The sequence below is a fragment of the Cryptomeria japonica genome, chromosome 10 (assembly GCF_030272615.1).
Source record: "Cryptomeria japonica chromosome 10, Sugi_1.0, whole genome shotgun sequence".
Lineage (NCBI taxonomy): Eukaryota > Viridiplantae > Streptophyta > Pinopsida > Cupressales > Cupressaceae > Cryptomeria > Cryptomeria japonica.
Window position 1 is genome coordinate 837,740,212 of NC_081414.1, and position 23,027 is coordinate 837,763,238.

Genomic DNA, 23,027 nt, shown 5'->3' on the forward strand with positions numbered 1-23,027 from the left:
TACAATTATTATAGGTGTGATATAATACACATTATTATAGTGTGAGTATAGTTTTCAAATCACTTGATTTAGCATTACAAATAATCTCCACAAGAACATTCTACCTATTTAAAATAATGGAAACAGTTTTCATCTCTCACAAAGATTTCTCTTCTAACAATTTTGGAGATAATTTTTGTTGTAGTGCGGCAATCAACACATATCAAATGCTCTTAACATATAATATATTTTTTTAGGGTTGCATCTAATAAACCAAAAGTAATTGCAAAGTTTTCATTATGGTGGCAAAGAGATAATAATTTTCACTCCTTTTTCACATCACCAAGTAAATATCTTGAATTTGGGGAATAACCTATTGCCTTCATCCTCCAAGTCTATGTCTCTAACTTTACATAGATCTCAGATGTCTATGAATGTTATCTATCGCATGCATAAAACACACACCATTTTATAGCCTTCAATCTAACTACATATAAGGATCTTTTTAATTCGTTTATTATTCCTCAATGTATTTTCCATTTAAACCTCACACCATCTTCCCATATTTACATAGATATTTGAGATAATAACATACATCATAACACTTTTAAGATGCAAATAAAAATATCATTGTAAATACTCTTAAACCTATAACAATATGCGATCTGCAAGCACCAAAAAAACATATCCACATAGATACTACATATTTAATTGGCATCTTAATAATAAAGTTTAGAGTGTTCTCAAGATACTCAACATAGGAAACAATCTCAAACATGCACACAATGATAAATTTTAGATTCAATGTAATAAAGGCTACTTGTGTGATTGAAATATGGACAACCCTCATTCACTAAACTTGAAAGGTTTCATGATCATAGAATACAAGAAAAGCTTATAATGTTTGGGTATGTTCTAGAGTGCTTCATTAATTCAAACATTGTGAGAGAATCCTTGCAAAATTTATTTCATTCATACCTTACAAATATCTAAATTGCATGAGATCCCATTTCTTTGACGTATTTTATTAAACAATTCACAAACCTTGTTTATTCTTGAACATTTTCCATACATCTCCATAAGAGAATTTTCAACTACAATATTTGACAGCAATACCCCTTTCATTATCACTTAATGGATGACCATAATATGTTTCAAAGCTCCCATTTTGGCATAGATAGGGAGAATACTATCTTTACAACTATCAATGTCCATATATTTCCGAAGATTCATTGTCAGCAAATCCATTTTGTTTATATCCCGCAATCATGGAATTCCATGAGACCAAATTTATTTGAGGTAAATTATTAAACAATTTGTTTGTGTAATTTATGCTTCCACATTTTTCAAACGTGTCTACCAAGACACTTGCAACTACAACATTCGACAATGTGTGCCTATTGCAAAGCTCCCATTTTGGCATATGCAGAGAGGAAAATAGAAAGGGTTGAGGAGCATGGCTTAACACATAAAAATTGCATTTTCTTGAAAGTTTTTAAAGCCTTTTCAACAAAACCATTTTCTGCGAACCTTGCAATCAAAGCATTCCATGGTCAAGAAGTTTAGTGTATCATCTTTGCTTTTATGTTTTGCACATCACAATATTTCCAACTACAATATCTCATTAAACTCATATATGCTTTTACATTTATTGTTGCAGTACGACAATTTGCCATGGAGGGAGGGCGAGAGAAGCAGTTTAAAAAATTTAAGTCACTGGGTGAACTCACAATAATGGTTCCCCCTTTTTAGCCACTTTTGACACTGAGATGAACAATAAAATAATTAGTTTCATATTTTTCCCAATGCGTTGAACAGAGAAGTTCATGTTCGGTGAAAAACCTATGTTTGGTAATATTAAAAAAAAAAGTTCATAATAAACTCAATATGTAATAAAATTATATTCATTGGAAAGCTTGCTTTGAGCACTACAATACTACATTTTGGGTTGTCAAGATCATTCCATTTGAGCCTTCAACCAGAGGTTTGAAGGCCAAAAATATGCAAAAAAATGTAGAAAGCTTCAGAGAAGTGTTAAAAAAGGGGTTCGAACAAATGGGGGTTCGAGCAAACCCCCCATTTTTAGGGGGGTGCGAATGAAGAGGGGTTCGATCGAACCCCCCCAATATAATTGAAAAATGATATAAACAAGCATTAAAGGTCCTTCACTCGAAAGAGAGGGTTCGAGCGAAGTGGAGGCTTCGCTCGAACCCCAAAGGGTAGTCCGTTCGAACACCTCACTTTGCTCGAACCCCTCTCAAAAAAAATTCTCCACTTTCTCCAATTTCCTTCGTTGGCAAAAGTGGGAACCATTAATGTGGGATAGCCCCACTATCATCCACCAAATGACATCAATTAATACCACATAGTGATAGGAAAAATTACAGTTAGGCCCCACATTAACCACCTAATCACAGTCATCACTTAGAGTCTCCTAGTTAAGTGTAACCCATTACTTGTACTATCACATATATCACCATGTGGTTTTTAATCATCTATGAGTTTAGAAGAGACATCCAATTTGGCTACCCACAAGTATCTTACTGAGAAATTATCCTTTTCAATGATACATGTAACATCCTAAATTGTACTTGCATATAATTTTGTCCTCACCTAGACCTCACTTTGGTGCTTTGATTTTTGAGGCCTAATAGAAATGTTAATCCTACTCACACCACTTGTAATCCTTCTTTTTCACCACCTTCTTTGCCTTCCCTCCAAGACTGAGTCTTGATTGCTAGGCGCCCTGGTCCTCTCAATTAGGGCCCATTTTGGCTCTCAAAAAAGTCATTTCAAATGAGTAGGAAATTAGATCCCATGTTGACCTACTCCAGAAATTTAATTTGATTTTGGGCAGTCAAGTATAAAAGGAGGTCCACCCCTCTCATTTGAAACCTAATAATATTTTCAAGGAAGCAAAATTGAGATCCTAAATTCATTTTAAGTGAGCAAGTAATTAGTCATTCATCAAGCATTAGAGAATAAGTGAAGTCAAGTTCAAGTATTGAAGATGACATCCATGATTAATGTTTTATGAAGATATTATTTATGAAACCCTAAAAGCTTTATGTGAAGGTTAAACAAAAATTCATAAAGGTATACATTATTGTTTCAAGCATTACATCTTAGATCCAACCTTTCCTTGAAAAGAAAAGTATTTTATTACAATCTTTCATTATATTTATCAATTCAATTTCATGGTTAATTCCAAAACTAGGGTTTTAACCTAGGGTAAAGCCCTATTCCTCAACATTCTTCCTCTCATTCTATGAGTAAGGAATAAGTGCAAGAGCCATACTCGAGAATCACGGTACAACCAACAGTGATGAACATGTCCAATTTTTTTATGGTGGAAAATTCAGAGGACTAGGGCGGATTTGTACTACTTGGTCTCAAAAAATCAGGCAGAACTTTTGGGATAGGTTCTACACATATTCTTTTGCCCAGATATTAGTTGGTGTCTCTATGTGTAGACATCTTTTTGCGATATTTGACTTCATTTATTCATCATTTTGCTCTAATTTACAACCATTCAATTCAATTCAACCACTTGGAAAGAGGAAACCCTAACCTAAGGAGAATCTAATTAAACTTTCAACACTTTCCTTATTTGGATTGAGGCTAGATCTATTAGGTTCACCCCTCTTTCTACATTGTTTTGGTTAGTTTGGATTATTAGTGGTTTTATTAACTTAATTGTTCTCAATTCCAAATTACACCACTACACCACATAACCAATTCAATCCCCCATGAATTTTCTTAAACCATACATTTCATATAAAGATACACTCAAAAAATATGAGCGAAGGAAAACAAATCTTAAATGTAAAAAATCTTATAAAACATGCAGTTGAAAAAATTCTACATAGAAACATTATATAATTTATAAGTGAAAGTATGTTGCAAAATCAAAGGCTTCCAAGTTCAAAATAGTGATAAATTATATATGGAAACAACAATAACCAAACAAGAAATGCAAAATCATTACATAAGAGATACATGGAGAAATTATTGTGCAAAAAAAATCCATACCCAAATAGATCCAAAGCTTGAATTAATCCTTCGATATAATTACATCAATACAAACATCTCTCTGAACTTCTACTAACACTTTGTTAGTTCTTCAAATTGGAAAACAACTTATTTTCCTCTTACTCCAACTCCAATATATAGCCAAAAGATATATAAGAAACTACAAATGATTTTTAGTACCACAAACAAAAACATTGGTTGAAGTGGTCTACATGTAAAAGATACCTCATGACATGTGTCAAGAGTTACGAACATCATTTTAGAAGTTTCAAGACTTTTTACATGAGCTTGGTCATCTATTTTCACAAAAAAAAAAAGAAAAAAATAATCTAGTAGAAAACAAATTTACAATTCCTCATGTCCCAAAAAAGACGACCCACTTCTCATGCATAGGCAAAGATGCTTTCTTACACATTTTACACTCATGAATTCTTCTTACACCACTATAAATGGTCAAACTCTCTTCTACTTCATGTCAGACATGAATGTATTGTCATTGACCTATTTAAGCTTCCCAATTCAATGCAACCATTCATACAATATTACAAATGTTACAAAAATAATATTTAATTAAAAAATGTTACTTCTCATATAAGACATAAAAATTATTCCTCTATTATTCTTGAAATCAAATAAAATACTTATAACATATAAAATACAAATTTAAAATTACAAGATTAATGTCAACCATCTTAACAAAAAGAAACGTTTAAATTCTATTTATAATCCTTCCATTGTTATTCCACTTACTATGATACCACTTATTACATAAGAGATTGAAACAAATGATAAAATTACACTATGAAAATAAACAAAGAGAGACTAATCCTACTCCATATCTGAATGCACTGACTTCTATAATCTACATATCACTACTCCTATGAAACACCAACGTTGAATAATTGGGAAGCTACAGGTACTACTTACCATACCTATTACATTAAATCAAGTCCGAGTATTAACACTTACGCATTCTAACATTTAATTCTAAAAAAGCTTAGCCAAAGCGTTTGAGCCCTAAGGTAAGATATACCATTTGTATCAGTACTAAATTTGAGATACATACACCCAAGCTTAGGGATAAGCTCTTATTTAAAAGAAAGAAGACGAAGGTAGAGTAGAATCAAGCTTTGAATCAGGCACCAATTACGTTATCTTCAAGATCCCTTTGTGGCCTCCTTCATCTCCTCAAAGCACTCGGTAAAACACTTGGCCAGAGTAGCAGAATTTACATAACCTTTGGTGCCAATCACTTCCAACCTCACACTTCCCATGTAGCTCACTACCGTCAAAAGAAGCGTCTGCAAGTGCAAAACCAACAAAAAAAAAGAGTTTAAAATCAATATATTCGTAACGTGAAGCTGGAACTAAAAGTAGCAGATAGATATTCTTACACTAATAATCACGATAAAGGTGGTAGACATCTATATTATAGGTATTTGGGAAACAGGTTTCAGTTAGTTAATGTTTTTTCCTTGTAGCTACCAAATTACTTGCCTGAGGAATCCCAGATACTGAGAATGAGATGCTCTTAACCGGAATTTGATTGATCGCTATCTTGTCTGTCGGGCCGATCATATTCGATAATGCTAATGTTGTGTTTGCCAGAGTGTTATACATACCTCTAGCAGATGCCTGCAATACTCAATAATACAAGCTTTAATTGCAAACTAATACCTTTTGCAATATAAAAGTAATGAAATTCCGCTCATCATAAATGGCTTACCCGTCGGCCTAGATAGCTGAGTAGTCTTCTAGTAAGGAAGACCTCAAGTGACATTTTCTTCCTGTCTATGATTTGCTTTGCTCTTCGTACGAAATCTAATGGACTCTCTGCATTAGCTACGGGCATAGGGATTTGTAACATCCCAATGCGGTTTCCCCATGGTGCTCGACTGTTAAGTTTCAGCATATATTTTATATCCTGCAGAAATCCACAATAAAATTAGAAATTTTTGTAATGGCCACAGAAATAGAGGGAGCTCTAAATATCATCCTAGATGTTGAAGTAATATTATGTCATAAAACGCCTATTTATCATCAAGGTTTAAACTCTTAATGGACATTCTGGTTTATCCGTTGTGCCCGATTACTGTGCATTCATGCAGACCAAAAAATCATGCTAAAAATCTCTTGTACAAATTTCTTCTCTAAAAAGGTAGAGAGAGATTGTGTGGTACATTCAATCCCGATAATGCTCTCGTGTTCATAAATAAAATCCCTGTTACTCTTGACCTCGCCATTTCCTTCCTCACTCCTGACGTTTCTCCTGCAAAAATATGTATAATTAATCGTTATAGATACCTGGAGTCATTATACCAAGAGCTATAATGAGTCAGAACTAAAATTGAAATTATGAATATTTATTTCTCTCACCTTGAGAAAGAGTAGTCTCCAGGTATCGTTGAAAACCACAGAATATTACGCCCATTACCACATCGTTTACAGTCTGCAAAAGTATATCACCAAATAAGCCTACCATAATGAACATGTTTGGAAACAATAAATATGATAGAAAATGAAAGTGAGATGAAGAAGTTACTCCTCCGATGGAATTCTTTATTTTTTTGACGTCTTCCATGAGGAACGTGACAGAGGATATGACTTTCGGCAGCATCTCAACACCAGGAGGCCCGCGAAAGTGCAACTTGCTATCCTCCATCAATACAATTCTAAGGAAGCTGCTAATGAGATCAGAAACAGTGTACCACAGTACAAGCACAGGCATGAATAGCCTCTGAAACATGTAATACATAAATTCAGTAGAAACCCATGAATAATATGGAATAGTTTTGTGAGATGGAGATTTAAATGAAGGAAAAGTGACAGGGAGATTGGGATTGTCTGCTCTGGTAACACAGCAGAGTAGTAAGGACATGAGGGAAGTACCATCACCTAAGGAATGGTGCATGTTTATAACTAATGTGGCTCTGGCCTTGCTTGTACTGTAATTGAGAAAGTGAAACGCCCACAAGGGCTTACACTTGGGAAGAGGGGTTAGGTGTATATTACTGATATAGTCTTTCACAAACTCATCATATTCTGTGTGACCCGGAGGAAACTCTGGAACAATTACATGATCATCCACGTTTACTTCAGTTTCCACCCAATGCAGAACTCCATGTCTATTCTCAGTCTGCCATAACACCAGAATCATAAAAAAATAAAAATAAATAAATAAATCTGATGATATTTTATTATTTATCAAAAAAAATGAACTAAATCATCACAGAAATGTTACGTAACAACATAGAGAGAAGCTACAGACCATCTTACAGCAAAACCGGGGGTTGCGTGGCAGAAGAAGATTCTTTATGGCTTGCTTCGTTGTACAGATGTCGATGGGTTCTTCCAGCTCAAATATCGCCTGAACGCATAATGAAAGTAAGGAAGTACCAAATGTCTGACTGAAGGGACTGACTACCTCGCAGCCATTACTGTGTACCAACGACGTTTTCACTCTGAGATCCATGAAACAAAATCTTTTCTGAACCAAATCTATCTATGCTTTTGAATGTATTCTTTAACAAAGGTTGATATATATAGCCTCCACTGATATTTTCTGATCTTTTTTTAATGGGCATTAAATATTAGAGTTGAAAGGAATGCCAGTTTTTCAAAGTTTTCATTAAACTCGGTAGGATTAAACACCAAGTTTATTCGGCGATCTTTACAGAGAAAAGACGGTCGGAATGGCTCAAATTAAATTCTTACTCAAGATAGCAAATTTGTTGTTGATCACATGTATGCAGTGTCGCATTCACCTGTAAAGATATCCCAGCCATCGAACTGGGCATCAAATTTCAGTGTAATTTGATAATGTTCACTGTGACTACGTCATCCTGATAACTGGTTCGGTGCCTTGAATGCTATTTTAGCGGATATGAAACATAACTTCGTAAATTGAGTTGCATACCAAACCAATATTTAAGTAAATTGTAATTTTTATTTTTCAAGTGTGTTTTTATTTTCACCCGAGGGATTTAGAGTTGTAGATGTGTAATATTTAGTTTAGTTGTTCATCTTGATTGTAATAAAAAGATAATCTAATTATTTAAGAATGGCTAATGGCTATAATGTGTAAGATTTATTTTCAAGGAAAATATACATTCTTTTAGAAGAGTTAATTTTTTATATTCTTGAAAATCATTTAACAATATCTATCATCATCAACTAACATCAAATAAATTAAATAAATATGTTTATTTTTATTAAAATCAAGATGAACAACTAAACTACAAATTACACGTCTACAACTCTAAAACCCTTGGGTAAAAATAATAACACAATTGAAAATAAAAATTAATATATCTATTTTTTAAAAATATAGATAAATTATGGCAGAGAGATATCCTATAATAGAAGGATATTACAACAATATTAGTAGTACAAGATTGCTATGGATGATAATTGTTTGTTCCCTTTTAAATATTATGGCACTCTTCCACTATCATCTAACGGTTTCATATAATTAACAAGTGGCGAGGGATGCATTTACCTGCCATTTGCATGTCAAATTGTTTCAAAATTGAATTTTTGTTTGCAGACATTAAATATCGGTTCCGTATGCAACTCAATTTATGAAGTTATGTTTCACATCCAGTAATATAGCATTCAAGAATTGAGTTGCATACGAAACCAATATTTAAGTAAATTGTAATTTTTTATTTTTTATTTTTTAAATGGTAAACTAGATAATAAACCAGTATAAATAATTCTACGAATACCAATTAGGATATGTATATTAATTAAATGTGTTAATAAATGTATGTGGAAATTATATTAAAATAAACAAATTTATTTAATTTACTGGATGTTAATTGATGATGATAGGTGTTGTTAAATAATTTTGAAGAGTATAAAAATTAACTCTTCTAAAGGAATGTATATTTTCCTTAAAAATAAATCTTACATGTTATAGCCGTTCTTAAATAGTTAGATTATATTTCTATTACAATCAAGATGAACAACTAAACTACAAATTACACATCTACAACTCTAAATCCCTTGGGTGAAAATAAAAGAACAATTGAAACATAATCAAACTTTGACATTAATATAATATGAAAAATGTTGATCACAAAGAACTTGTATACTCCTTTGCCCAAGACCACATGAAACTTTAGCTAAGTAAACATACAATTGTTGTTTTGAAATAATTAAGCACAACACATACAACACACTAGAGCTACTATGCACAACACTACTATGCAATTTTTTTAAAGGAAATCCAGGTCGGGCAGGCAGGGTTAGGGTCATTTGTGACCACAATGGTACTCTAATCATTGCCTATGTGACCAATTTGGGAATGCAAACTTCAAGTGTTGTGGAGGTGGTAGCGATCCATTATGGCTTAGTTATTGCAAATGATAGAAGGTGCAATCAAATCATCATAGTTCAGGTGATTAAAAAAACACTATCTTAATGCTTAGAAATGAAGCCAAACTAGTTAGAAGTATGAACACCTTGTTGCCAAGTGCTAAGACCTTATTCACGATATGAGTCATGTACATCTTTTTCATATGAGGAGGAAAGGAAATAAAGTTGTGGATAGGCTTGCTTCTTTGGGCTTGTTTTTCAATTATTTAAAAATATGGATGGGCATTTATAATATCTTGGATATGGTTTGCGTTTCTATCTTTGAGGACATAAAGACTCATGATGGAGTATAATCCAAGGATTACCTTTTTTTATTACTTTTGCCACCCTTTTCGGTAGTCCTTTATTGTATTGGTGGTAGACGTCTCTCTCAAACAATAATGTCACTTTCCTCAACACTTGTAAGTATTGTCTTGTTTATGTAATAGTAGTTTTTTTTCTCCCAATATATTTTTTACTTCTAAACTCACTATGATAATGATGGGAGGTGACCTCATACAAATTGACCCAAATAGTTGTGATGATTTTAAAAATAATGTCCAGTTGTGACAAAAAGTGGTCAAGGGTAACCTTGCAAGCTATGTGGAAGGCATGCAAGGATTTGATCTTGAACTATCTAAAAAAATTTCTCAATCATGGGAGAAGGATGAGGTGAAAATTGGGGGAGTTTCTTCCAAAATCTCACTGGACATGATCACTACTACCATTGGTTTGCTGTAGGAGGGAATACATTTTTCAAAGAAGTCAAAAGGATCCTATAAGGATAAATTTAAAATATTTTTCAAGCACAATGAAGGGGTTTTGAGGTTGTGGAGTGGGGATAACAGTGAGGACCTCCCCAAAATTTGGAAGGTTGCAACTGGTGCAGTCACTGGCTAAGAGGGACCTCAAAGAGATTAGTCCAGACCAGTCAACAAGAGTAAACACAACATAAAAACAAGGAAATGATGGAGGCAATGCATAACAGATTGAATTATATCATGAAAATTGATTACAATCAGCCGGTAAAATTCGGGTTATAGAAATCGGCTCAAAAGCCTACTAAACATGCTCAAAATATAGAACAGGTCATAACCAAGACCTCAAATCTTAAGATCTATCTTGGCAGCAACATGGATGATTCTAGTTAACCCTAGGTCTTCAATGATTTGATATTCCGGCTTGATTGTTTTAGAGTTGCCTAGTATCACAAATTGATACATTCCCTTGATTTCCTCAGTGCCTAAATCCTCCAAAATGCAGTGAATATAAGTCTTGACATCTTCCACATAAACTACGCCATTGGGAACCCTTGAGAATGCGCCAGTAGAGTCTTCCGTCATTGCAATTTGAGGAACTTCCTTGAAAACATGTCTAAGCCTATCCTTAACCTCAACAACAGTGGGATTCACAATGAAAGTAGGAGCAGATAATGATCCAGATGCCATTTTAAATAAATACCTTGATAACAATCGACAGTCGAAAGATCTTGATTACTTCTCAGATAACCTCTAGAAATCCTTTAGAATGCATTTGCTCGCTCTTGGTCACCTATGATTCGCCTTTTCTTCGCTCTGGTTTGCTCGAGTGCTGGGTGAGTGAAAATGAGTCCATTTTCCCTTTTTATCAACAAGTAAACCCTAATTCATCATTGTCATAAATGTTTAGCAGTGCACCCTACCGGATGTCGGTTTCACAATTTCATGTCGGATAAACCTCCACCAATGATCAATACCACTCTCCATATCTCTTTCCAGATCTTTTCCGGGGAATAAGAAAGATTTGCAATGAATTTTCCAACCCCTAAGGCGCATGCCTCAGTTACTAGTTGAATTTCCTGTCGGTGCAGGAATGCTTTGTTCTACCGGTGGAGTTACTGGTGCAGTTACCGATGTATTTTCATCTCCACTTGGTTCTTCAGACTTTCTAACCCATCTCTTGGTGTTATCTTGTTGTAATTCATATACCTTCATCTTTCTTTTCTCATTTGCTATCATTGCTAACTGGTTTAGTCTTGCTTCTACAATACTTAGCAATATGACCTATTTTGTTGCATGCATAACATGTAACATTATTATTTTGAATTGCTTTGACATATCCGATGTCATTCCTTCACCTACATTGATTAGCCAAATGTCCAAACTTTCCACGTGCATGACACTTAACATTCATTCTGCAATCGTTTGACTTATGACCATATTTCTTGCAATTTGTGCATTGACTGAGAACTGAATTGTAGTTGTGATTTGCTCTATTTCTACATTGTTTAGCCATATGCCCAAATTTATTACAAATAAAGCATCTACCATTAAATTTATAAGCATTAGATTGCCTTACCGGTTTCCTTTGGTCTGATGAATTCTATGTATTGGTTGTTTCAGGATCTTCCTCAATCTGTTAATCTTCCTCCGAGGCACCAAGCTCTGATACCAATTATTGGAATACTATGAATCCAAGAACAGTGAGAAGGGGGGGGGAGGGTGAATCAGTGTTCTTCCAGTAATATAATATTTTACCTTATTACAACATACACATATAAACCAGTAAATGAAGAAATATATAACATGAAGTAAATAAACCAGCCACATGAATGAACACCATAACACATTGAATTTATATGTGGAAAACCTCAAAGAGGAAAAACCACAGTGGGATTTGTGGCCCACAATATCAATTCACTAGCCATTTGAAAGATTTTACATATCATGGGGGTCTGCACATGCAGGAAGGCACACTTCCTAGAGCACACTGCTCAACACAAAAGAGTCTCACTGACTACAAGCTTTTGCTAAGATAAAATAGTAATGGTGAACTCACAAAATACATCTGCAATGCCAAAAAGAGTTTTCTTTATAGCTCTATTTTGTACCAGTTCATAAAACCCTAAACCCTTTTACTAGTATCTCCTTTCCTCCAAGAATGATTTACAAACCATCCACTAATCATGGCATAATATAACTTTTACATACAAATGATCTACATACATATCCATCACATCACACAATTCTACTTTTTTCACCTATATCAAAATCACCTAATAAACTGACTTATATACCCTTTACAAACAATATTCCTTATGTCGGCTTACAATACATTACAAAAGATATTCAATGTCGGCTCTATACAATAATTACAAAATGATTTTACAAATAAAACCTTTCAGATCCCAAATTAATGTTGGCTTCACTGAAGTGTTGGATATCGATGCTAGTGCCAGTGATGACCCTGATAACTCCAATGTCAGTATCTGCCAGTGTATGCCTCCAACTCCGGTATCTTCTGGTATATGCCTTCTACAAAATCTTATTGCCATAAACGACAACATATGAATCCAATGAGTGTCAATTGCCAACAACAACAAGGTGCACAAACATGAGGTAAAAATCACTAAGATCCATTGTTGTCATCGAATAACATTCACTTTAAAAAGTTGTAATTAGAAAATAAAAAAGGCATTGAACAATACTTCATGAAACTTTATAGTAAAAGTACAATGATATGGTGAAAAAATTGTGAAAAAATACCGTAATGTGTCTACAAAAGAAAGTGGTTAGAAAAGATGCTCAAAGTGTCCATAAGGACACAAGTAGTATATATACATATGAAGCCAACCCATGCAAACAAAATTTTTTCAAGTGTCAAAATTAACAACCAAGTCTTTAACCAAAGTGTTAAAAATTTAAAATATGGAAATAATTGTACTTAGGGCAAAATTTGAAAAAATGTGTATGGTAGACTGAAAGTTCTCTAAAAGACCTTTCCAAAGCCACAAGAATCATAAAAATGAAGAAACTAGTCAAAATTTATGAGATGATTAGCCCAAAACACACTTTGAAATTTGATAGACTACAAAATGCACCAATAGAAAAAAATTGTGAAACCATCACCATTATTGAAAAGATGATGAAACCATCTTTCTATCAATATCTATTTCTCAAACAAATGCCTCCATTTGCTTAAGTTATGAGAAAAATAAAATTATCCCTCTTGAGAGGCACAAAGGGAGCCAACATAAGCTCTAGGGGGCTAAGACAAGGCTGACCCTTGGTCTTCCATATGACCTCTAGAACATGTAAGATAAAAAAAGAGCTCTATTAGGTGTGAGAGAATCTCAATAGATAAAAATGGCAACAGGTTGCCTATGCCATCTATATCCCACAAGTAATTAACTAAACTTTTAAAAATATAAAATCTTGAATTAATTGTACCTAGGAAAAAATATGAAAAAAGTGTGTGGATAGACTAAAAGTGTTGTTTTTGAACTTTCCAATTTTGCAAGAATCATAAAAAATTGAGAAACTAGTCAAAATTTATGAGCTTGGGAGCCCAAAATGCACTTTGAACATTAGCAGGTTACAAAATGTACCAATAGACAAAAACTAAGAAACCATCACAATTATTGAAAAGCTGATGAAATCATCTTTCTAGCAATATCTTTTTTCTCAAAAGAATGCCTCCATTTTCCCAAGTTATGAGAAAAATAAAAATACCCCCTTGAGAGGGCCATAGGGTCCAACATAAGCTCCTGGGGGCTAAGACAAGGGCGACACTTGGCTCTCCATGTATGAGCTTGAGGACATGCAAGAGAAAAAAAATCCCCATTGGGTGTGAGAGAATCCCAATAGATGAAATGGTGGTGGGTTTCCTGCACCACCTATATCCCTTATATGCCATAACAAATGGTGAGTTCTCATAAGCCAAGTCACAACATAAGAAGAGAGAACTCAAGTTTATGAATATAAAAAATGTTTTCATGTAATCAATGTGGAATTTAAATCTCCAAAGCCATATCACTTCTATGGGCCTACCTCTACAAACTCCTTTGTGTATGGGAAACCCTAAAGTTGCATATTGAGGAAAATAAATAGAATATTTTGCATAAACTTTGGGGAAATAAAATAGGCATAAATGTTGGAAATCCTCTCCAAAAGAAGATCAAGAGCCACAACTTGGACGAGAATGAGCCCTTGATAATGCAACTTGCCTTGAATAGGTAGCTGATCAAATGCACTTTTAATGAAATCTTTGAAGCCGACCTGCATAATATTTCAAACACTAAGGATGGAGAAGAAAATGTGATACTAGTGAAAGTCTACATAAGCTCCTGAATTTGCCAATTATGTGAAAAGCCTATGATATGGAAGGCAAGTTCACTAGTGAAATAACAATCTCATAAATAATCCTTGTGCCTATTGAATTGGGCCCCAAACAACAAATACAATAATGCTAAATCTATAGAGGATGGAAACCACATTGAGTTGTGACTAAGTCCAAAGACAATAAAATGGCTTTTGGACCAAGAAATAAACTTGTTAATACCAGACAAATAACAATGCAAGGCTCTATTATTAGCAACCGATAAGAAATTTAATGCTCCAATTGTAAATAGAAATGGATGACCACCAAACAGAAATGTTTCGGACAGTAAGAAAATAATCCACCAATGGATAAATAGAGGCTCAATAAAAGTAAAAAATATTTCGCGATGCCAAAGATAATGAGTTTGATCTAAGTTCCAAATAGAAGCATAGGATGGAAAGAATATAAAAACCCCTAAGAAGAGATCACAATGAAGCAACCCAATCAAATAAACTAGAGATCAAGATTATAATAGATATTTTAGGAACTTGATAAACACCCAATGCCAACTAACAAAAGAAGGGAAAACTTTAAGAAACCCCCCCCCCCTCGGACAAGGTGTAAAAACCTGGCAAAGGTCTATAATTGCTGAGGAAAATATTAATTTTACTAGCGAAATTTTGCAATTTACGAAGAAAAAATAATAATCTCCATTGGCGAATCATTCGTGATCGCTCCAAGTTTGTAAAAAATCTTGGCAAATTATAATGTTTTTAAAACCAAAAAAATGTTTGCATGGGCGAATTGTAATATTTTTAAAACCAAAAAAAATATTTGCATTGGTGATTTCAACCTATTTTCAAACCATAAAAAAAATATATTGGCGATTTCAACCTATTTTCAAACCATAAAAAAATAGATTGGCAATTTCAACCTATTTTCAAACCATAAAAAAAAATATATTGGTGATTTCAACCTATTTTCAAACCATAAAAAAAATATATTGGCGATTTCAACATTTTTCCAAAACGTAAAAAAAAATATATTGCCACCTCAACAGTCCCCATAAAGATATTAAAACATGTGGCACACAGTCATCAGCCCTCTACCTGAAAGACTGCCCATTAGAAAATCTCATGACCTAGCGACCAGCGTTTACGGCTCTATCTCCAGCTCGCAAGCTGAAAATGCTAAGCCTTCATAACCTTGAGAGCTAGCGACTGAGGGCAACTGAACCGCCACTCACCAATTCTTGGCCTCAAATGTTAAGTCCTCATCACCGCAACAACATGGAGATAATGGTAAATTTAACCCTTGTCGCGTACTCACCAACATAAAAAAAATTATCTCTTAACCACTATCACTTCAGTGGCAAGCTCACGTCTTGATCATGTCTTCAGACATTCAACCTCGCGAGCTGGCGATAACCATAAAACTTAACCACAAATTTTCTAGTTGCTAGCTCACGACCTAAAAATGCTAACATTAAACAAACATGAGATCTAGCAACAACTATATGAAATGAGTTACTTGCTAACTCTCACAACTTTAATGCATGACATCAGACCAATTCGAGACCTCATGACCAAAGCAATTTCATTAACAATCTCCAGCTTGCTAGCATAAAACACTAACACCCAAAAAGGTAAAGACCTCGCAATGTAAACCAAAACCAACTTGTCGCCAGCTCGTGGCTTGATCACCTCTTTAGAAATTTAACCTCCCAAGATGGCGATAACAATAAAACTTAACCACAAACTATCTAGTCGCTAGCTCACGACCTAAAAATGCTAAGATTAAACAAACATGAGAGCTAGCAAAAACTATATGAAATGACTTGCTCGCTAACTCTCGGGGCTATAATGCATGACATCAAACCAACTCGAGACCTCGCGACCAAAGCAATTTTATTAACAATATCTATCTCGCTAACATAAAATGCTAACACCCAAAAATATAGATACCTCAAGCTTTAAACCCAACCAACTTGTCGCTAGCTCGCGGCTTGATCATGTCTTCAAACATTTAACCTCGCGAGCTAGCGATAACCATAAAACTTAACCACAAACTGTGTAGTCACTAGCACATGACCTAAAAAATGCTAACATTAAACAAACATGAGAGCTAGCGACAACTGTGGTGGCAAGCTAATATGTCAAGGTTAATTAGACAAGTAAGGACGACGGTTTCAGAGGCATAAAAGGATTGGATAGCTTCTAAGTTAGAGATGGGAGATCATGGATTTCTCTGAGAAATCAGAGGTTGCTTGTTGTAAGGGATTCTGAAGTAGAATTTGTACAATCAAGGAGGAATAAAATCAGAACAAAATCATTCACATAAGATGAGCCTTAGCAGCATGTAGTGTATTTGATAGGCATGACTTCTAGAGTCCATAGCTGGTAGGGTGAGTTGAAAAGCATCAAAATGATGATTTTTCACGTGAATGAGAATCACCAGATGAAGTGTGAAAAATTTATAAATACAATGGGATGGTGACTTTATTGGTAGAAGAGAAAAGAAACCTTTTTCATTTTCTGAGAGTGTTTTTTTCCTTAGAAAGGAAGATGATGTTTGAGCATGATCGTGCATGGAGTTGATCTGTTCTCAGGGATACCAGATGGCTGTTTTTTTCTTTCTCCTATGTGAGGTTTGTTTATTGTTAGAGGGGTTGTGAAAGTGAGAAAGATTGCCAGAGGGGGCGTTAAAGCCTTTTCTTATCAAGAAAGGCCATGCATGGCACATCCTCTACTTCTACTCTGCCATTTGATGGCAGGGGGTTCGAAGAAGGAGCCAGCAGAGGAATGCAATAAGGATTTGTTTGGGTGGGGAGTGGCAACCAGTCATCTTTATGATGACATGGAAGCTGCGATGACTCCCCTACATATTATGTTTACCCTAAAGCTCCTCTTTCCACTTTCTCTGATCCTCAACATGAAGGCTCGAGCTCCTCTTTCCACTTTCTCTGATCCTGGGTATGAAGGCTGAAGCTCCTCCTCTATTTTAGGGGTGACTTTACTTCTTTCTAGGACCCAGTATCCCTTCCGAGAAGGGAAATGCTCTATTGGACATAACGTAACATCTCACACTCCATCTGAAGGCATCACGGTGGTAATGACACGACTCAAGTAGTTATGCTTCTACCAATATTTAGTTGAAAAGTTTGATTCACGGGTGCTAGCGCATGGATAAAGAATATTTTTGTAATAGAATTACATATGGCCTTTTAGGTCTAATTGCTGAGAGTAAATGTTCTATTGACATGTGTCTCTTGGCCTAAAGCTTGTTGCTCCCTTTTCTTCTATGAAAAGGGAAATCAAGGCCATTAGAAGGGTTCCTTTCTGGGGGGTCTCTTGAGGGTTCCAAAATTTTAGTGCCTTTGGGGTTGCTTTTCTGGTTCCAATAGTCAGTCTAGGTGAAGGGAGCAAGTTGTATAGTCATTTATAGAGAAAATGAAAAGCATTTAGTGTCAAGCTTTGTGCAGGTTATTGAAGGATTTATATGTCAATTTATTTTGTGACAGAAGTAGTATTTTATTCAATAGAAATAAAATTCTGATCTATTTCTCTCCAGTGTATAATTCTATAATCTTTCAAATGAATAGAATCAAGAGTTTTTTTATTTGTTGCATTGTTATGGTGTATGTAATTTTTCATTTCATACTTTGATCTAAGGGGTCGATTAAATGCTTGAGTGGAATTATAGAGTGGTAGGGATTTAGATAAGTACTTCAGGTTGGGATTGCAGATGAGATATATTGTAAGGAAATATTGTCTTAGATCTTATACTATTAGATAAAATTCTATCACATTTTCACTTTACATCTTGTAACTTCAGGTACCCAATGGAGTAAGGCACTGATCACAACTTATAACTATCTTTAAATATGAGTTTTGTTTTCAATTTCACTGACAAATCGCTATAATTTGTTGAATATCATAATACATTTCTTTTTATGTCTGTTATTGTCTATTCTACCTGTCTCATGCTCCGATTAGGTTGAGGATCACTGGACAACTTGCGATCCTTGAGAATTCTCCCTATCGTTGAGCCTGTATATGAGGTCATTTGCCTTGTTTTAGTGAATATTTGAGTGTGTGCAGAGATCATAAAATTTGCTAAACAGATCACCTTCCCAGGTAGTGTAGAATGATTTGCAGAATCCTTGTCAATTGGTCCAAGTTCTTGAGGATTTTAATAGTTTGAGTTGGCTTCTCCATAGATATTTGAAGAATGAGCTTGGTTTCTTCCTCTTACAGTGTAAACCCATTTGGGAACCAACAATTGGAAGGTCACTTCTTTTGTTACATCTCCATATTGATGCAAGTATCATGGTATAATAGACTATATATGTGATCTCTTATTGAGACAATGATCATATAAAAAAGAAAACATTCTCATCCACAATGAATCAACTATTTATCTATTAGGTAAATTGTGATATCCCAACTATATTCTCGGCCGTATTGTTTAGGATAGGAATTGGAAAAAGTCATGTGATTTTGTTGGGCTAGTTTTTATTTAGAGAGGAATTTTTAAGGCTTTTCAAAATAGTAATAGGTAGTGTGGATGATACCATAATGATTCCACACCCGGAAGATTATGGTGATAAGGGAGAAAATGTGTGAAAGAGGCCCATTCTAGAGGTTAAAGATGAAGTTAAATTTGCAGAGTGGCTTCCTATTATGCCCAGGAATGCAGAATTTATGTTAGTCTGGAATTATATTAAGGATGCACCTCATTGTAATTGGTGGGCGGATTACTTAAGGGAAGAGGGTTTTGAGGTCCCAAAAAACTTGTCGAACATACTGATGGATAAGATACAGGAAATCTTGAATTTTCACAGAGGAATATATATATATATATATATATATATATATACATATACATATATATATATATATATATATACATATACATATATATATATATACATATACATATATATATATATCTATACATATATATATACATATATGTATATATATATATCTATAGATATATATATATATATATATACATATATGTATATATATATATCTATAGATATATATATATATGTATATGTATATACATATATATGTATATGTATATACATATATATGTATATGTATATACATATATATATATATATGTATATATGTATACATATATATATGTATACATGTATATATATATATATATATACATGTATACATATATATATATATATATATACATGTATACATATATATACATATACATATACATATACATACATATATATATATATATATATATATATATATATATATTTTGTATTCATATATACACATATAATGGCAAGGATACAAAGGTTGAGATACATGTTGATTATAGGTATGAGGAAATGCCATCTTTATGGAGGAGGGAAAACATGTACATGATAGAACACCTCCATATTTATTACATAAACATCCATAACATATAAAATCATAAGAGTATTAAGAATGAAAGGATCAAACACCACAATAGATATGAATACAATATAATTAGTAAAACATGCATGCAACTCAATTAAATGGAATATCTTTTGAGGATCTAATTCCATGATAGATTTTATAGACAAAGAAGTAAGAACACGGTCTAAGGTTGGGTAGGTGAGATCAAATATATACAACACAATGAAATCCCAAACCCTAAACAAGATGCAATAATGAAACACAAATGAGGGTAGATCCAAACTCTAATAAAATCTAATATAAAAAGAATGCAATCATAAAATCAGATCTCTAAAAAATCTTACTTTGATAATCAAAGAAAAATAAGAAAACATATTCACCCACAATGAATCAACAATTGTAATTGGAAGGTCACTTCTTTTGTGACATCTCCATATTGATGCAAGTATCATGGTATAATAGACTATATATGTGATCTCCTATTAAGACAATGGTCATATAAACAAGCAAACATTCTCGTCCACAATGAATCAACTATTATATCAATTGAAGGAACACTTCTATTGTCACATCTCCCTATTTTTATTACTTATGGAGGTTGTACTTATTGACAACTCATTGATTTGGCACAAAGGAGATAAATAAGATGCAAATCATATTTGTGTTGATATTATATAATCACTTCCATTATGCATTGTTCAGAGATTCAAAATTGATACTCAAAGACTCAAAGAGCACTATTCAAACTTCTATATTTCTCTATAAAATTATAAATAGTTACAGAATACTCATGTTACCATGTATCGATTCTTTCCTATCAATGACTGAGACCTATGACTCAATAAACTTGGACTTTACAAAATTTATCAGCCCCTTCCTAAGTGATCATGGTATTCCTTTTATAACCAAGGAATGTAAACAAGCTACCAATCACTTAGGAAACTGGAAAACGGAGCAACAACTAAAACTCTGATTTGGCACCTTTATCTATGGGTATTCAGGATAACATATTTAACTCATAAAGTTCATCCATAGTTGTCACAATGAAATCAAGATGCCTTTTAAAAAACTTATCCTCCCTGTTAGCATCGATCAGGTGCCAGGTCATTCTACTCCTCAGAATAGACAAAAACAAAATAATCATTCAAAATTCAGTTTGGGCCCTTTTGCCCTTCTTCATAATTATTTCCCATCTGGATACTTCATTATCTGTAGGTTGGGAAAACTTCTTAACCTCCTCTAACTATCCAATGACCTCATTCCACCGAGTATCAGTTACAGCCTGTGCATCAGCAACAAACTTAAAAAAATCCACCTCAGCCTTGTATAGTGCATCCAACACTTCATTAAAACCAGGAATATCTATGTCATTGCCTAGGTGGAGTAAAGTCTTTGTATTTTCTACTACCATCTCCAATTCATATTTCTAAACATCTAATTGCTTTAGATTTCCCTCTTTGTCATATATGACAAGAAAAAAAACACTATAGCCATCAACGAATTTCTACAGTTTTCCCTTTATTAGGCGGTCCTTGCCCTTGAAAAATGAAAACAAAGAGTTCACAGTGCCTACAATCTCCTTGGTGTCAGTTATTTTCTTTGGAAGGTCATCCCTATAATAGAAACTTCCAATTTATTCATTAATCTATTCCTTCCTGACCACATATTGAATAATGGTTCCAAAAATGAGATGGTAGAAAAACATACATCACCAGCTTCCTTCAAAGAAATGTGAAAGATATGAACATCTTTAATTTGACCTTTTAACATATCAATTCTATGTTGGAGAACCTCCAATAGAGAAAACAACCCTTTCTCATTCATGGTTTCCTCCAACATCTCTATCCTCCCAACATACTCCTCAAGCTGAATCTTGATCTCGTCAGGAAATGCAACCTCAGTAGAAACAAAAACAAACTCCTCAGGTACATTGGTGGCAGTGTCCACCATCTCTACAATATGGCCATAGGATGTACTCTACATATTGTCCAATTTTTCAGTCATCTCCTTGATTTGATCCTCCATTGTTGCACTCTTCATTATCTCTTCTTCATACTTCTTTGCAATTACAACTACCTCCTTATATGTTTCAACATTTCTTTTCTGCAAGTCCATTGTTTTAGCTTTATTCATATAGGAGACATGTGTCATTAAATCTGTAATATCATTATCCCCAGTGTCTTACAGATTCCAAATTAATCTGTCTCCCCTTCTCTCCCCTTGAATATTCATGAGATGGGGCAAGTGACCAAATTGCAAGTCTCTTGGATTTGGGATCAAATCCTGATCCTCTTACACAATCTCCTACATCAACCTCTGATCTAAAAATAGGATCTGGTTGCCTTTTGATTTGATCAATAATGAAGGTGGAGTGAATGTCCCACCCAAGGAAAAACAACATTCCACTAATTTCTACAAGGAATCCTGCTTGTTCCACCATTAAATCCTCACTGTTAGGATCATACACCTGGAGGCCTTGAACAATTTGTTCATTTTTCTCTTTACCTCCCTCTCCCAAATCCAATTCTTTTCTCAATTCATTATGCTTAAGTTTGATTATGAAACTTTTGAACTCATTTGTTTTAATGAAAGAACCATCTTCCATAAAATAGTTTGATAGCATAATCCTTTCATCCATGCGAGTAGCCAGAGGTAAATCCACTTCTCCCACTTCTTCTTCAGTTGGCTTCTTCCTAAGCCTCTGTCTAATAGCTTGAAAGTATTTACCTTTCTCAACAACCACTGTCTTAGCAGGGTCCTTCCTTACCAATGCCCCTCGTTGCTCAACCTTTTGTCTTTTCATAGGTGATTCCCTCATAGATTCCACCTCATCACCACTCTCAACAATGTTAACATCCATTATTAGTTGACCAATAGGTGTATTGCCTTGAGAGGACAATTCATCCTCTGGTTCTTGTGGCTCCTTCTATCCTAGCGTTTGAGCCATTAAGTCCTCATAAGCATTGAGCATCTTCTCCATTCTTTCCAAATAACCCTCTTGATGATAAAAACCAATGAAAGTGGGGTCACTCTCTTTGAATTCTTGTTCTAACTTCATCAAATTTTCCCATTTCCTTCTTCTCTCTTGCACAACAGTCCTTTTCGTCAAATTCTTGTCTACATCTTCTTTGTCAAGAGGCTCATGATGTTTCACTTGTGCCC

The 23,027-nt window shown here is 34.2% G+C and overlaps 1 protein-coding gene across 1 annotated transcript; it reads right to left on the reverse strand.

The window, feature by feature from the left end:
- Nucleotides 1–5,168: 5,168 nt before the first annotated feature.
- LOC131043267 (wax ester synthase/diacylglycerol acyltransferase 2-like) lies at nucleotides 5,169–21,815 on the reverse strand. The gene is made up of 9 exons (XM_059212940.1): nucleotides 21,573–21,815; nucleotides 21,121–21,276; nucleotides 7,280–7,378; nucleotides 6,617–7,147; nucleotides 6,382–6,460; nucleotides 6,192–6,280; nucleotides 5,738–5,935; nucleotides 5,509–5,646; nucleotides 5,169–5,312 (listed from the first exon to the last, which is right to left on the reverse strand). Exons 1-9 carry the CDS (start codon nucleotides 21,813–21,815, stop codon nucleotides 5,169–5,171), a joined length of 1,677 nt encoding a protein of 558 aa, XP_059068923.1.
- Between the last annotated feature and the right edge of the window lie 1,212 nt (nucleotides 21,816–23,027).